The sequence below is a fragment of the Manis pentadactyla genome, chromosome 1 (genome assembly GCF_030020395.1).
Source record: "Manis pentadactyla isolate mManPen7 chromosome 1, mManPen7.hap1, whole genome shotgun sequence".
Lineage (NCBI taxonomy): Eukaryota > Metazoa > Chordata > Mammalia > Pholidota > Manidae > Manis > Manis pentadactyla.
The window spans coordinates 230,797,055-230,814,970 of record NC_080019.1 but is presented as its reverse complement, the minus strand read 5'-3'; the positions used below and the strand labels follow the sequence as shown (position 1 = coordinate 230,814,970).

At 39.1% G+C, this 17,916-nt stretch overlaps 1 protein-coding gene across 8 annotated transcripts in view; it reads left to right on the top strand.

Annotated features, from left to right (window-relative positions):
- Positions 1 to 17,916, top strand: part of CCDC66 (coiled-coil domain containing 66) — a 61,940-nt gene that overhangs the window by 16,510 nt on the left and 27,514 nt on the right. For all 8 annotated transcript variants that reach the window (XM_036878010.2, XM_036878006.2, XM_036878005.2 and 5 more), the window contains 2 exons: positions 9,399 to 9,514; positions 9,987 to 10,088. In XM_036878010.2, coding sequence (XP_036733905.2) covers positions 9,399 to 9,514; positions 9,987 to 10,088 — 218 coding nt within the window. The remainder of the gene's footprint in view (positions 1 to 9,398; positions 9,515 to 9,986; positions 10,089 to 17,916) is intronic.

The window sequence follows — 17,916 nt, the reverse complement described above, 5'->3', positions numbered from 1 at the left end:
CTCTGCTGCCACTTTACCCTTCTGTGTGGGCTTCTCCTCTTCCCCAGGTGCAGGTGGTCTGCTCTGCAGTCTTCAGGTTGTTTTCAGGGTTAGTTGCTTTTGCTGTAGTTGCTGTGTGTTCCACCTTGCCTTCCTACTCCGCCATCTTTTTTCACCACTAATTTTCTTGAGTTTATTTTTTTTTTAATAATGAAAATGTTCTAACTAGGTATCATTAATATGGTGTCAACCAGTATATTCCATACAGACTATATTCCAAACAAGCTTACTGCTTTTTGTCAGCTTGTGGGCATTATAACAAAAAAACTTATTATAAATTTCTGTTAAGGTGTAAAATATAGTAAACTCCTGTTATTTCTTGGACTAGAAGTAACAGTTTGGAAAGTGAAGTAACAGTTGTACTTAAGAGTAACTGTACTAAAAACATGACGATGGACTTCACCCTCCACTCACCTGGGAAGTCCCGTGAGGCAGTCATAACCCTGTTGGGACAGGTAATCTAGAAAAAGTGATAAGGAGAAGAAATAGGGAATGAATTGCTGCTGGAAGTCAAGAAAACACAATTATGAAGAAATTAAATTTGTGATAGCAGTATGAGATGATTTGGAGAACTGGTGTGTGTTTATATCATAATTTCTGCTTTAAGTATGTTCTTTCAGTACAAATTTAGCTTATCAACTACAATTGCAAACTTCTGTGGTAAGATGGAACTCTTAGAAATGGTTGAAGTGCTTTATGCTTTAATTATTATTATTTTTTTTTTGTAGATAATTATTTTTTATTGAAGGGTAGTTGACACACAGTTTTAACATTAGTTTCAGGTGTACAACACAGTGATTCAACATTTATATACATGATAATTCTAGGTACCAGCTATCACCATACCAAGTTGTTACAATATTTTGACTATATTCCTTATGCTATACATTACGTCCGGGTTACTTATTTATTTTACAATTGGAAGTGTGTACTTTTTTTTTTTTTTTTTTGTGAGGGCATCTCTCATATTTATTGATCAAACGGTTGTTAACAACAATAAAATTCTGTATAGGGGAGTCAATGCACAATCATTAATCCACCCCAAGCCTAATTTTCATCAGTCTCCAATCTTCTGAGGCATAACAAACAAGTTCTTACATGGAGAACAAATTCTTACATAGTGAATAAGTTCTTACATGGTGAACAGTACAAGGGCAGTCATCACAGAAACTTTCGGTTTTGCTCATGCATTATGAACTATAAACAGTTCAAATATGAATATTCATTTGATTTTTATACTTGATTTATATGTGGATACCACATTTCTCTCATTATTTTTAATAAAATGCTGAAGTGGTAGGTAGATACAAGATAAAGGTAGAAAACAGTTTAGTGTTGTAAGAGAGCAAACGTAGATGATCAGGTGTGTGCCTGTAGACTATGTGTTAATCCAAGCTAGACAAGGGCAATAAACATCCATGTATGCAGAAGATTTCTCTCAGAACAGGGGGGGTGAGGTTCTAAGCCTCACCTCTGTTGATCCCCAATTTCTCACCTGATGGCCCTCCTGCGACTGTGCCTGTCTTCGGTTGTTCCTCCCTTGAGGAATCTTACCCGTCTCTGGCTAACCAGTCATCTTCCGGGGCCATACAGGGAAATGTAAAGTTGGTAAGTGAGAGAGAAGCCTTATTGTTTGAAAAAGTTAGCTTTTTACTTCTTTGCATATATATGCCCTGTGGCTTCTATGCCCAGCATTTGTCTTGAGGTATCTTTACCACTTGGAAGAATTATGATACTCAGTAAATTCGATATGAGGCACGAATTCTATTTAAGGGTTGTAATTAGGAAGGAAGAAGAAAAGCTATAGAAGTAGCAGGCAGAAGAAAACCTGGGAAGATTGATTATTTCTTTGACATATCTTCTTGTAGAGTAACTTCAGCATGTATAGGTTTTAAACTACTAATTAAATTGTGCACGCACATTAACATAGTAGGAGTACAGTTACATAACCATAGCACGCACATTAACATAGTAGGAGTACAGTTACATAACCATAGCATACCTATAATTACCAGCCATCTCCAGTGAAACCAAGAAAACCAGTTAGGCACCTTAGGCATTTGTGAAAACTTACCTATGATATGGTGGATATTGCCCAACTGAACTTGAACAGTCTGAGAGAAATCAGACAAATTAAAACAACCCATTCCTGGGGAATGTTCACATCCCTTATGTTCTTTTAACAGTAAATAGTCTGTAGTTGTAAGATGGAGCGCTACAATTTGCACTTCTCCTAATTCTTGGTTGAGTTCCAACAGTATAGATCCAGTCAAATTTGTTGTTTTACTGTATGCACAGGCCAGCTTAGATATCTCCTTCTTCATTCCCATGGCAAGTCCAGGAACTGGTGGGATGAGTGCATCTACAGCAGTAGCAGTGCGTGGATCTTTGTTGGGGTTTTTTGATGATCATCTTCTGGCATGAGTCTTCCAAAGAGTGCTGATGTTGGAAGTTCTTTTTCATATCGTATCTTAGTTCATTTTTGGGGTAGCCAAATTAGGCTTTGATCCTCTGTATAAACACAAACAGACCCTTTGCCTACACTTTTATATGCCCTTTATACCATTGTGTAGAACTCATTGGAGGTCACCAGGCAGGAAGTGCTGTTTTTTTTGTTGTTGTTATCATTAATCTATACTTACATGACGAATATTGTGTTTACTAGGCTCTCCCCTATACCAGGTCCCCCCTATAAACCCCTTCACAGTCACTGTCCATCAGCATAGCAAAATGTTGTAGAATCACTACTTATCTTCTCTGTGTTGTACAGCCATCCCCTTTCTCCCACCCCCCATGCATGCTAATTTTAATAACCACATTCTTCTTCCCACCCCTTATTCCTCCCTACCCACCCATCCTCCCCAGTCCCTTTCCCTTTAGTACCTGTTAGTCCATTCTTGAGTTCTGTGATTCTGCTGCTGTTTTGTTCCTTCAGTTTTTCCTTTCTTCTTATACTCCACAGATGAGTGAAATCATTTGGTATTTCTCTTTCTCTGCTTGGCTTGTTTCACTGAGCATAATACCCTCCAGCTCCATCCATGTTGCTGCAAATGGTAGGGTTTGCCCTTTTCTTATGGCTGAGTAGTATTCCATTGTGTATATGTACCACATCTTCTTTATCCATTCATCTATCGATGGACATTTAGGTTGCTTCCAATTCTTGGCTATTGTAAATAGTGCTGCGATAAGCATAGGGGTGCATTGGTCTTTCTCAAACTTGATTGCTGCATTCTTAGGGTAAATTCCTAGGAGTGCAATTCCTGGGTCAAATGGTAAGTCTGTTTCGAGCATTTTGATGTAACTCCATACTGCTTTCCACAATGGTTGAACTAATTTACATTTCCCACCAGCAGTGTAGGAGGGTTCCCCTTTCTCCACAGCCTCACCAACATTTGTTGTTGTTTGTCTTTTGGATGGCAGCCATCCTTACTGGTGTGAGGTGATATCTCATTGTAGTTTTAATTTGCACTTCTCTGATAATTAGTGATATGTAGTAGCATCTTTTCATGTGTCTGTTGGCCATCTGTATTTCTTTTTTGGAGAACTGTCTGTTCAGATCCTCTGCCCATTTTTTGATTGGGTTATTTGTTTTTTGTTTGTTGAGGCGTGTGAGCTCTTTATATATTCTGGACGTCAAGCCTTTATCGAATGTGTCATTTTCAAATATATTCTCCCATACTGTAGGGATCCTTTTTGTTCTATTGGTGGTATCTTTTGCTGTACAGAAGCTTTTCAGCTTAATATAGTCCCACTTACTCATTTTTGCTGTTGTTTTCCTTGCCCGGGGAGATATGTTCAAGAAGAGGTCACTCATGTTTATGTCTAAGAGGTTTTTGCCTATGTTTTCTTCCAAGAGTTTAATGGTTTCATGACTTACATTCAGGTCTTTGATCCATTTTGAGTTTACTTTTGTATATGGGGTTAGACAATGGTCCAGTTTCATTCTCCTACATGTAGCTGTCCAGTTTTGCCAGCACCACCTGTTGAAGAGACTGTCATTTCGCCATTGTATGTCCATGGCTCCTTTATCAAATATTAATTGACCATATATGTCTGGGTTAATGTCTGGATTCTCTAGTCTGTTCCATTGGTCTGTGGCTCTGCTCTTGTGCCAGTACCAAATTGTCTTGATTACTATGGCTTTATAGTAGAGCTTGAAGTTGGGGAGTGAGATCCCCCCTACTTTATTCTTCTTTCTCAGGATTGCTTTGGCTATTCGGGGTCTTTGGTGTTTCCATATGAATTTTTGAACTATTTGTTCCAGTTCATTGAAGAACATTGCTGGTAGTTTCATAGGGATTGCATAAAATCTGTATATTGCTTTGGGCAGGATGGCCATTTTGATGATATTAATTCTTCCAAGCCACGAGCATGGGATGAGTTTCCATCTGTTAGTGTCCCCTTTAATTTCTCTTAAGAGTGACTTGTAGTTTTCAGAGTAGAAGTCTTTCACTTCTTTGGTTAGGTTTATTCCTAGGTATTTTATTTTTTTTGATGCAGTTGTGAATGGAGGTGTTTTCCTGATTACTCTTTCTGCTGGTTCACTGTTAATGTATAGGAAAGCCACAGATTTCTGTGTGTTGATTTTGTATCCTGCGACTTTGCTGTATTCCGATATCAGTTCTAGTAGTTTTGGGTTGGAGTCTTTAGGGTTTTTTATGTACAGTATCATGTCATCTGCAAATAGTGACAGTTTAACTTCTTCTTTACCAATCTGGATTCCTTGTATTTTTTTGTTTTGTCTGATTGCCGTGGCTAGGACCTCCAGTACTATGTTAAATAACAGTGGGGAGAGTGGGCATCCCTGTCTAGTTCCCGATCTCAGAGGAAAAGGTTTCAGCTTTTCGCTGTTCAATATAATGTTGGCTGTGGGTTTATCATAGATGGCCTTTATTATGTTGAGGTACTTGCCCTCTATTCCCATTTTGCTGAGAGTTTTTATCATGAATGGATGTTGAACTTTGTCAGATGCTTTTTCAGCATCTATGGAGATGATCATGTGGTTTTTGTCTTTCTTTTTGTTGATGTGGTGGATGATGTTGATGGACTTTTGAATGTTGTACCATCCTTGCATCCCTGGGATGAATCCCACTTGGTCATGGTGTACGATCCTTTTGATGTATTTTTGAATTCGGTTTGCTAATATTTTGTTGAGTATTTTTGCATCTACGTTCATTAGGGATATTGGTCTGTAGTTTTCTTTTTTGGTGGGGTCTTTGCCTGGTTTTGGTATTAGGGTGATGTTAGCTTCATAGAATGAGTTTGGGAGTATCCCCTCCTCTTCTAGTTTTTGGAAAACTTTAAGGAGAATGGGTATTATGTCTTCCCTGTATGTCTGATAAAATTCCGAGGTAAATCCATCTAGCCCGGGGGTTTTGTTCTTGGGTAGTTTTTTGATTACTGCTTCAATTTTGTTGCTGATAATTGGTCTGTTTAGATTTTCTGTTTCTTTCTGGGTCAGTCTTGGAAGGTTGTATTTTTCTAGGAAGTTGTCCATTTCTCCTAGGTTTCCCAGCTTGTTAGCATATAGGTTTTCATAGTAGTCTCTAATAATTCTTTGTATTTCTGTGGGGTCTGTCGTGAGTTTTCCTTTCTCGTTTCTGATACTGTTGATTTGTGTTGACTCTCTTTTCCTCTTAATAAGTCTGGCTAGAGGCTTATCTATTTTGTTTATTTTCTCGAAGAACCAGCTCTTGGTTTCATTTTTTTTGCTATTGTTTTATTCTTCTCAATTTTATTTATTTCTTCTCTGATCTTTATTATGTCCCTCCTTCTGCTGACCTTAGGCCTCATTTGTTCTTCTTTTTCCAATTTCGATAATTGTGACATTAGACCATTCATTTGGGCTTGTTCTTCCTTTTTTAAATATGCTTGGATTGCTATATACTTTCCTCTTAAGACTGCTTTTGCTGTGTCCCACAGAAGTTGGGGCTCAGTGTTGTTGTCGTCGTTTGTTTCCATATATTGCTGGATCTCCATTTTGATTTGGTCATTGATCCATTGATTATTTAGGAGCGTGTTGTTAAGCCTCCATGTGTTTGTGAGCCTTTTTGCTTTCTTTGTACAGTTTATTTCTAGTTTTATGCCTTTGTGGTCTGAAAAGTTGGTTGGTAGGATTTCAATCTTTTGGAATTTACTGAGGCTCTTTTTGTGGCCTAGTATGTGGTCTATTCTGGAGACTGTTCCATGTGCACTTGAGAAGAATATGTATCCTGTTGCTTTTGGATGTAGAGTTCTGTAGATGTCTATTAGGTCCATCTGTTCTAGTGTGTTGTTCAGTGCCTCTGTGTCCTTACTTATTTTCTGTCCGGTGGATCTGTCCTTTGGAGTGAGTGGTGTGTTGAAGTCTCCTAGAATGAATGCATTGCATTCTATTTCCTCCTTTAGTTCTGTTAATATTTGTTTCAGGTATGTTGGTGCTCCTGTATTGGTTGCATATATATTTATAATGGTTATATCCTCTTGTTGGACTGAGCCCTTTATCATTATGTAATGTCCTTCTTTGTCTTTTTTTGCTTTCTTTATTTTGAAGTCTGTTTTGTCTGATACCAGAATTGCAACACCTGCTTTCTTCTCTCTGTTGTTTGCATGAAATATCTTTTTCCATCCCTTGACTTTAAGTCTTAAGTCTGTGCATGTCTTTGGGTTTGAGGTGAGTCTCTTGTAGGCAGCATGTGGATGGATCTTGCTTTTTTATCCATTCTGTTACTCTGTGTCTTTTGATTGGTGCATTCAGTCCATTTACATTTAGGGTGATTATTGAAAGGTGTGAACTTATTCCCATTGCAGGCTTTAAGTTTGTGGTTACCAAAGGTTCAGGGTTAGCTTCTTTACTATCTTACTGTCTAACTTAACTCGCGTGTTGAGCTATTATAAACGTGGTCTGATGATTCTTTATTTCTCTCCCTTCTTATTCCGCCTCCTCCCTTCTTCATATGTTGGGTGTTTTGTTCTGTGCTCTTTTTATAAGTGCTCCCATCTAGAGCAGTTCCTGTAGGATGCCCTGTAGAGGTGGTTTGTGGGAGGCAAATTCCCTCAACTTTTGCTTGTCTGGGAATTGTTTAATCCCTCCTTCATATTTAAATGATATTCGTGCTGGATACAGTAGTCTTGGTTCGAGGCCCTTCTGTTTCATTGCATTAAGTATATCATGCCATTCTCTTCTGGCCTGTAGGGTTTCTGTTGAGAAGTCTGATGATAGCCTGATGGGTTTTCCTTTGTAGGTGACCTTTTTTTTCTCTGGCTGCCTTTAATACTTTGTCCTTGTCTTTGATCTTTGCCATTTTAATTATTATGTGTCTTGGTGTTGCCCTCCTTGGATCCCTTGTCATGGGAGTTCTGTGTACCTCTGTGGTCTGAGAGGCCATTTCCTCCCCTGGTTTGGGGAATTTTTCAGCAATTATTTCTTTAAAGACACTTTCTATCCCTTTTTCTCTCTCTTCTTCTTCTGGTACCCCTATAATGCGGATATTGTTCTGTCTCGATTGGTCACTCAGCTCTCTTAAAATTCTTTCATTCCTGGAGATCCTTTTATCTCTCTCTGCATCAGCTTCTCTGCGTTCCTGTTCTCTGTTTTCTAGTCCATTAATGGTCTCTTGCATCTCGCCCATTCTGTTTTGAAGTCCTTCCAGAGCTTGTTTTATTTCTGTATTCTCCCTCCTTAGTTCTTGCATATTTCTCTGCAAGTCCATCAGCATGGTTATGACTTTTGTTTTGAATTCTTTTTCAGGAAGACTGGTTAAATCTATCTCCCCAGGTTCCTTCTCAGGGGAAGATGTAGCAGATGCAGAAGCTGTCTGGGTTAGTCTTGTCTGGATCATATTTTTTTGCCTTTTCATGTTGACGGGTGCTATTGACTGTCAGCTGGGAGGGCCAAACTTTTCACTTGCTACTGGCCTTTCTTTACTGGGACAACTGCGACCCCTAGTGGCTTGTGTTGGGTAATTGCGTGTAGACTGGGTCTTTGTGTCTTGCCCGGCTGGAAGGGAGGAATCTCCCTTTTCTGAGGGCGTGACCTGCCTTAGGCTGCTTCTCTGCTTTTGCAGCGCCTGGAGGGGTAATGGACGGGGGGGCTTTTTGGCTGTTTACTCCGTGAGGGGGTCGCAGAGCTGTTGCCCAGGAGGTTAGTGCACCCGGTTTTCCCTGTAATTTCCAGCCACTGGACTGTGGCCTGTGTTGTTTCCGTCTAGCTGTTATGTCCCTGTCCCTTTAAGACTTTCAAAAAGCTCCCGCTTTGCTTTGTCACAGGGGCATCAGCTTCGGCACCCGCTCAGAGATCTTGCTGCCCTGTTTCCCTAGTTTCCAGCCCTCCACGCATGCACTGTGTCTGTGCTCTGGTGCGGGTGGCTGGGGCTGGGTGTTTAGCCGTCCTGGGCTCCAACTCCTCTCCTCCCGCCGGGAGCTGGAGGGAGGGGTGCTCGGGTCCCGCTGGGCCGGGGGTTGTATCTTACCCCTTTCACCAGGCGCTGGGCTCTCGCACGTGTGGATGTAGTCTGGCTGTTGTCCTGCGTCTTCTGGTCTCTCTTTTAGGATTAGTTATATTTGTTGTATTTTCAAAAATATATATGTTTTGGGGAGGAGATTCCCACTGTCCTACTCATGCTGCCATGTTGGCTCCGCCCCCTGCTTTGTGCTTTAATTATTAAAAAACAATTCCGCTCCTTTTACTTGATACTGTTAGAAAAACACATCTGTCTTTGTTCAAGTTATGCTTTCATTAATTTTCTTGGAATTTAAATTTATACATCACTGAATTTTTAGGACTATCGATAATTTGGGGCCTAGTTTTTACGTGGGTCTGTTGCACCAAGATTTTGTTTTTTACGTTTCAGCAGTTAGGGATTATAATGGCTAACATTTTTTTACACATTTGTGTTAAGCCCTGTACTGAAATAGGCACTATTATTACTCTCAGTTTTATAGAAGAAACTTGAGGTTTAGAGAGGTGAACAGCAGTTTACCATAGTCATATAGTAGGAAGTGGTTGGACTTGGATTAGACTCAGTAGTTGTCCATCCAGAGTGCTAGCTCTTAAGTCTCTAAAAAGTAACTGAATGAGCATTATAGGAAAGTAGCACCTAAGAATAATTAACACAGTACAAGATATATTGTTCTGAAGATATTGTTCCTTATTGATAATTGTAATTAAAACATTTTTACATTCATTTGTTCCATACTTCAACTTGCTTCTGACTAAATGTTTTCTTCCATATCCCTTAAAATTCTTGTAAGTCAGTCTCCCTAAAAACCAATTTTGATTAGATCTGTGTTGGATTCTGCACTCTTTAAGAAGGTCATGATTTGTTTACATTGATTTTTTTTACAGTTGTACATTTTTTTAAAAAGGACATTGTTTACAGATGAACAGGTTGCTTTAAAGAAGAAAGAAAAGGAAGCTTCTGAAAAATGGAATAATCCTTGGAAAAAATCTGAAAGTGATAAAATAGTATGGGAAAAAATTCTTGACCAGTCTAAGGTAAGAGTATCAAAACCAAGCATTTATGGAATAAAAGACATCTTACTTGCAGTTTTTAAATTCTAAGCTATGTTCATATCATAAAGTTTATTTTAAAGGCATACTTACTTTTTCTTAGAAAAACTTAATTTCCATGTGGTATTTTAAAACTGTTATTTTGAATTATGACCTCAATTTACATTCTGTAAATTATCTTACTACACTGGTAATAGACTCCTCTACACTGGGAGGGGGTCCAGGCACCTCCACTAGGTTCCTCTAAAAGAGCTCTGCAAGTTTTTAGATGACTACAAAATTCTACCACTAACCATGTGATATCCATTGCAAGGTTATCGAATCAGACATAAGTGATTGCTTATCAATCCTAAGTACATACAATGTCTCCCTCAGGTAGTGTTCTGGTGACTTTAAAATTTTGCCTGTTTAATATCAGACACAGAAGAAGTGGCTTTGTTTTTCTCTTTATTTTTAGACTTCTGCTAGCTCTATGAGCATGCTTTCAGAGTCTCCCAGTCAGGTAACTGTGGTCCAGGTGGATGGGCCCTCACTACCTAGAACTAGTCAGACTTCAGAGGTAAGTCCTAAGTGTTATTACTTTGTCAGTTCATCATTTAGAAGCATGTGGTTATCCTCCATGCACTTGTAGGCTTTTTTTGTTTTGTTTCTATAATTTATTTCTAGTTTCATACTATTGTGGTCTGAGAAGTTGACTCTTTTTGAATTTATTGAGGCTCTTTTTGTGGTCTAATATGTGATCTGTTCTGGAGAAAGTTCCATGTACATTTGAGAAAAATGTGTATCGTGCTGCTTTTGGGTGGAGTGTTCTGTAAGATGTCTGGTAGGTCCATCTGTATTGTTCAGTGCCTCTGTTCCCTTATTTATTTTCTTCCCATTGATCTATTGATACGAGTCATGTGTTAAAGTCGTCTACAATGACTGTGTTGTAATCGATTTCCCCCTTTAATTCTGTTAGTATTTGTTTTACATATTTAGGTGCATCTATGTTGGGTGCATAGATATTTATAACAGTTATATCCTCTTGTTGGACAGACCCCTTTATCGTTATATCATGTCCTTCTTTGCTCTTGTTACTTTGTTTTGAGATCTATTTTTTTCTGATATAAGTACTGTTACCCCTGCTTTTTTCTCCCTATTATTTGCATGAAATCTCTTTTTCTATCCCTTCACTCAGTTTGTGTATGTCTTTGGTCTGAAATGAGTCTCTTGTAGGCTGCATACAGATGGGTCTTGTTTCTTTATCCATTCAGCCACTCTGTGTCTTTTTATTGGTGCATTAGTCCATTAACATTTTGGGTAATTATTGATAGCTATGTACTTATTGCCATTTAATTAATTGTTTTCTGGTTGGTTTTAAAGTTCCTCTCTGTTCCTTCCTCTCTTATACTCTTGTTATTTGATGGCTTTCTTTAGTGTTGTGATTGGATTTCTCTTTTTAAATTTTTTGTGTATTTATTATAGGCTATAGCTTTGTGGTTACCATAAGTTTCAAGCATAGCCTCCTAACCATGTAACAGTCTAGTATGTTGATGATCACTATATTTCAGACACAATCTGAAAGTACTTTCTTCTTCCTCCTCCACATTTTACATATTAGATTTCATTATTTGCCTTTTTTTTGTGTATACCTTGTCTGACTTAGTGTATAGTTAGTTTTGCTGCTTTTATTTTGTTTCAGGTTTGTGCTTGCTTGGTAAGCAGTTGCTCTACTACCTTAACTGTAGTTTATTTTCATTGGTGAAAACTGTTTAGACTTAGGAACATTTCCATCTACAGAAGCTCCTTTAACATATCCTGTAATGCTGGTTTAGTGGTTATATATTCAGCATGCATTTTCTGGGAAATGTTTAATCTCTCCAAATTTGAATGATAATCTTGCTGGGTAGAGGATTTTTGGTTGAAATTCCTTCTGTTTCAGTACATCAAATATTTCATGCCACTCCTTTCTGGCCTTTGAAGTTTCTGCTGAGAAGTCTGATGTTAGCCTGATGGGGTTTCCCTTCTAAGCAGTCTTTTTTTCTCTCTTTGGCTGCTTTGAGTTCTCTCTCCTCGTTCTTAATCTTTGCCATTTTAATTATTGTATCTCTTGGTTTTGTCTTCTGGGGGCTCCTTAAGTTAGGGGCTCTTTGTGCTTCCATGACGTGAGTGTCTGTTTCTTTCCCCAGATTGGGAGAGTTTTCAACAGTTATTTCTTCAAAGAGACTTTCTGTCCCTTTGTCTCTCTTTTCTCCTTCTTGTACCCCTATTATGTGAATATTGTTTTGTTTTGGATTTGTCATATAGCTCTCTGCATGCTCTCAGTTCCAGAGGTTTTTTTTTTCTGTTCCTCAGTTTTGTTGTTTTCCTGTTCTCCAATTTCCATCTCGTTCCCCTACTTGCAGCCATCTACTATTCATTCCCTCATTGTATATTTCATTTCAGTTACTGTATTCTTCAGCTCTTCAGCTCTTGTATCTTTGTTGAAGTCCTCCCTGAAATGGTCAGTATTTCTCCCCCAAGCAGTGGGCATATTTATTATGACTGTTACTTTGAAACCTTTATCAAGAAGATTGGTGGTCTCCATTTCATTTAGTCCTCTTTCTGATGTCTTATCCTGTAGTTTTGTTTGGAACATACTCCTCTGTCTCCTCATTTTGTCAGGGTTCCTGTCAGGATTTTTTCCTTTGTATTAGATCAGCTATGCTTCCTGGTCTACAGAATAGTGGCTTTATGAGAAAGGCATCCTGTAGTGCCCAGAAGCTCAAGACTCTCTACTCTCCAGTGCCTGGTTCTCCTTTGTGGTGGAGCCTCTGTTGCTGTTTGTTGGTAGTGGGTGTGCTGCCTTTCTGTCTGTCTGCCAGCAGTAGTCTATCTGTCACAGATGACATTTTGCCTCAGTTGGCCCTTTGTGATCAGAGCAGTGGCTTCTGTGGGGATGGTTGTGGGTGGGGCCACCTTCTGCCTGCCCTGCAGCGATGGCAGGCCTGCTGGGTTAATGGGGTGGGTGAGTCCCATGGTTGCAGGGCGTGTGGTTTTTGCAGTGGTGTCTGGGTCTCCTGGGCAGAGGAAGGAGCGCTCAGAGCTCCCTCCTCCAGGTGCCTCTCTGATTGGCTGAGACAGGGTTGAGAAAGCTGGGACAACCTCCCTCTGTCTGCCAGGCAGCAAAGTCTTGATGCTGCTGGGCCACGTGGGCTGGTGTGCTGGTGGTGCTCAGGGAATCAGTCACCTTGGGCTGAGCCACTGGCTAGGGGGATGGAGTGTCTGGGGCTCCCAAGAGTTCCTGACCTGTTGGACCAAGGGAGGGCTGGGGAAGTGTCATCCACCTGCTCTTTCTCCTGTGGAGAGAGCTCCATCCTACCCTCGCCTCTTCAGCACCCTTCCTGCTGCTGACAAATCTTTTCGGACTACCACTTCTGCCTCGGGTCTCTGGGACTGCAGGAGTGTGCCTGTCCTCCACAAGCGACAGGAGTCTCAGCCTCCGAGAGTGCTCCAACTCTCCTGGTGTGCAGCCCTGCTAATCACCAGAACCCAGTGTAGTGTGGACTTGTGTTCCCAGAGCAGATCTCCAGGGCCAGGTGTGCAGAGTTCCTGAGCGTTTATACCCTCCCTGCTCAGTTTCTGTTCCTCCGCCTGTGGGCTGGGATGAGGAAGGGCTGGGGTCCTGCTGTATGTCAGCTCTGTCACTCTACCCTTCCCTGTGCGGTCTTCTCCTCTTCCCCAGGTGCAGGTGGCCTGCTCTGCAGTCTTCAAGTCGTTTTCAGGGTTAGTTGCATTTGCTGTAGTTTCTTCATTGTTGTGTGTGCGCACGGGAGGTTTCTGCCTTGCCTTTCTGCTCCACCGTCTTTTTCCCTGCATAGCACACTCTCTTACATGGGGTAGTAAGTGAGGGGGTCATTCTGCTAGCTTCCTGCTGCTACTGCCAGACTATATAGTTCTGCAGTTGGCCAACAATAAAATCCCTCCTTTTTTTCCCCCTTGCTTTACTTTTTAAATAGTGGTTAAATATAAGTGAAATTTATCATTTTAATCATTTTCATGTGTACAGTTCAGGGGCATTAAGTACGTTTATATTGCCATGCAGTCATTACCACTATTTCTCTTTAGAATTTTCTCATCTTCTCAAACTGAAACTGTACCCATTGAACAATAACTGCATTTCTTCCTGTCCACAGCCCCTGGCAACCACCATTCTACTTTCTGTCTCTATGAATTTGACTATACTAGGTACTTTAAGTGGAATCATACAGCGTTTTTCCTTTTGTGTCTGATATAGTTCACTTAACGTAATGATTTCAGAGTTCATCCATAATGTAGCATATATTATAATTTCATCCCTTTTTAAGAGTGAGTAATGTTCCATCGTATGTGTAATACATTTTGTATATCCATCCATCCAAATGCTGGTGGGCATTTGCATTGTCACCACATTGATAATAATGCTGCTATGAACATTGGTGTACAAAGAGTCTCTCTAAGTCTGCCTTCAAGTCTTGGGGGTATGTATTACCCATAAGTGGGATATGAATGATACGGTAATTTTATGTTTAATTTTTTATGCTAAATATTTACCAGTTGTAATTTGGCAGTTTTACATTCAACTATCATAGTGTGTTTCCCGTAGCTGCTGTTCTGTTGTACATTCCCATGAGTGGTGTCCTAGGGTTCTGATTTCTCCACATTGACACCGGTACCGTCCTGACGTGTGTGAAGTGGTATCTCATTGTAGTTTTATTTGTGTTTCCCTAAGGATTATTGATGTTGAGCATTTTTTCATGTGCTTATTGGCCAGTTATATATCTTTTTTTGAGTGATGTCTGTAAGTCCACTGCCCATTTTTGAATTGGATTTTCTTTTTTGTTGTTGAGTTTTGGTTCTTTATATATTCTGGATATCAGTACCTTATTCAAGAAATGATTTGTAAATACTTTATTCCATTTCATGGGTATCTTTTCACTTGATTAATAGGGTCCTTTGATGCAAAGAAGTGTTTGATTTTGATAAAATCCATTTTATCTGTTTTTTTTTTTTTTCTTTGTTGCCTGTGCTTTTGGTGTTATATCCAAGAAGTTACTGCCAAATCTGATACCATCAACTTTTCCTGTTTTCTTCTAAGAGTTTTATAGTTTTAGCTCTTTGATCCATTTTGAGTCAGTTTTTGTATATGGTGTAAGTTAAGGGTACGGCTTAACCCTTCTGCATGTCAATGTCCAGTTTTCCGAGCACTATTAGTTGAAAGGACTGTCCTTTCCCAATTGAATAATCCTGGCACCCTTGTCGATAATTTGAATGTGTATGTGAGGGTTTGTTTATTCCTGGGTTCTCCATTCCATTCCATTATTCTGTGTGTCCATCCTTTTATGCCACTGTCTCACTGTTTTGAGTACTGTATCTTTTTGTTAAGTTTTGAAATCAGAAAGTGAGAGTCATCTAATTTTGTTCTTTTGCACAGTGGTTTTAGCTATTCAGGGTCACTTAAGATTCCCTGTGAATTTTTAGGTGGATTTTCTACTTATGCAAAAAAAAAAATGAGATTTTCATAGGGGTTGCACTGAATCTGTAGATTGCTTTAGGTAATCTTGACAATACTCAATTTTTTAATCCATGAACATGGAATATCTTTCCATTTGTTTGTGTCTTTAATTTCCTTCAATAATGTTTTATGGTTTTCACTGTACATGTTTTTTTGCTTAGTCCTAAGTATTTTGTTCTTTTTAAGGCTATTATACATGAAGTTGTTCTCTTTTTTTTTTTTTTATTTTGGTATCATTAATCTACAATTACATGAAGAACATTATGTTTACTAGGCTCCCCCCTTCACCAAGTCCCCCCCACATACCCCTTCACAGTCACTGTCCATCTGCGTAGTAAGATGCTGTAAAATCTCTACTTGTCTTCTCTGTGTTGCACAGCCCTCCCTGTGCCCGCCCATGCACTATGCATGCTAATTGTAATGCCCTCTTTTTTTTTCCCCGCCCTTATCCCTCCCTTCCCACCCATCCTCCCCAGTCCCTTTCCCTTTGGTAACTGTTAGTCCATTCTTGGGTTCTGTGATTGCTGCTGCTGTTTTGTTCCTTCAGTTTTCCTTTGTTCTTCTGCTCCACATATGAGTGAAATCATTTGGTACTTGTCTTTCTCCACCTGGCTTATTTCACTGAGCATAATACCCTCTAGCTCCATCCATGTTGTTGCGAATGGTAGGATCTGTTTTCTTCTTATGGCTGAATAATATTCTATTGTGTATATGTACCACATTTTCTTTATCCATTCATGTACTGATGGACACTTAGGTTGCTTCCATATCTTGGCTATTGTAAATAGTGCAGCGATAAACATAGGGGTGCATCTGTCTTTTTCAAACTGGAGTGCTGCATTCTTAGGGTAAATTCCTAGAAGTGGAATTCCTGGGTCAAATGGTAGAACTTGTTCTCTTAATTTCCTTTTCCCAGATTGCCCATTGTTAGTATATAGAAATGCAATTGATTTATGTTGGTTTTGTATTCTGCAGTTGCTGGATTTGTTTATTCTAACAGTGTTTTCTTTGTGGTGTGGAATCTTGAGTGTGGTCGTCATTGTGCAGCACATGATTTTGATGTGAATCTGTCTGGGTACTATATTAGTTTTTGGAATGAGGAGATGCGCAAAACACTGATCTGCATCAATTCCCAAAGCATTCACATATGCATACTCATACCTGGATAATGTTTATATATCCTTTACTTTTTTGACTTAACAACTTCCGAACTTTAAAAATTTTTGTGTAATATTTATGCCATGCTAATGGGTAGAAAGGACAACAAAATGTGTCAGGAAGAGCCCATTACAGCATAGTTCAGAGTTCAAGAATTTCTCTGGATTTGTATTAATCTAGTTTGGCATGATTCTTTAAGAAATAAGAGGTCACAATGCAGTAGAATAAAAATGGAATGCTGAAAACCTTTATATTCCTTCTGTTAAGTTACTTTAGAATCCTGAGAATAGAATTTGTGAATTATGAGGTCTTTCCATAGCAGAACTGGTATGTGACTAATTGTAACCCCAGGCCACTTATGGCCTTATTTCAGAAGAAACAAATACTGTAGCCTGCCCCAAATGAGCCAGACTTTGCCAAAGCTTCACTTTGCCTCTCAGTACTGTGTAGTTTTGGACTCAGGAACCTCATCTCAGTCCTCCAAAGTTGAACTGTATGGAGAGTTCCTTCCTTATTCAAAACTAGGTGGGTCTCTTTGCTTTACCAGAAAGATTCAATGTTGAGGTAGAATAAGGAAACAGAACTGTTTGAAGTCCTATTCGGATTCAAGAAGTGTCCTAGGCATTTCAAATTTCTGTGAGTCCAGTTTTAGAATAAGAGGCAGAATTTACTAACATCTAAACAGGTGGAGAACACCGAGAGTAACTTGTGTTTCCAAACTACCCATAACACTAGACTTAGTAAAATCTGTCTTTGCTCAAGGAGGAATAAACATGAAACAAGGTCAACTATGAAAATATCCATCACTGGAAAGGGTGAAATTCTTGATTAGTACTTAAGGAAAACATCTCATAAGAAATATGTCCCATTTTGTGAAGCAGGAGAATTTTAAAGGAAACATTTAGTTTTTATTTATTCCTATCTTAGTCTATAAAAGACTTGAAGTGGTTCAGGAAAACACCGCTATTTCAAAGGAAAAGCAACATTGAGGATAGCAGCTTCCAGTAGAAGCAGAAATACTAGAAAAATGACTCAAATTTAATTTGATGAACGCAAAAGAAGGGGAAGTATTAGCAGTGAGTGCAGGAAACAAAACCAAAGTTTAGGTGTGATACATTTAAAGTAATAAATACAATAGAAAGGAAATAGCAGAAATGATATAGCTCAGGAATGAGTAAATAATTGGAAAACCATAATTAGAAAATATCTTGAAAAAGAGGGCAAGTAGGGAGACATTTTTTAAAACCATGTGAGGAAAAAAAAGAAAAATGCTGACATTCAGATAATAGGCAGCTCAAAGGAGAGAGGAAAAAAGATAGGAAATACCTGAAAAAGTAATTAAGATAAGTGTCCCAGAACAAAAAGAAACCACTGACCTCAGATTTAAAGGGCCATAGAGCACAAAAAAAGAGTAAGAGAAGCCCCAGCTGTACACATTAAACTGGCATTTACAGAAAACCTTGTACAGGAATAGGCCCAAGATAAGAGAGTAGAAGAAAACTTAAGCGTATATTAGCAGGAAAGAAAAAATAAACTGGCAATGAAATGAATTGAAATCACAGTGAGTAGGGACACCTCCTGAGTATGGGAAGAATTTTAAAAAGATGAGAAGTCTGACAAGATACTACAAATGGCTTATAAGATATAATCTTGAGTGATAGGTTTTTCCAAAGACAAAAACAGTAAATGGGTAAGAAGTAATACCAGGTATCAAAGA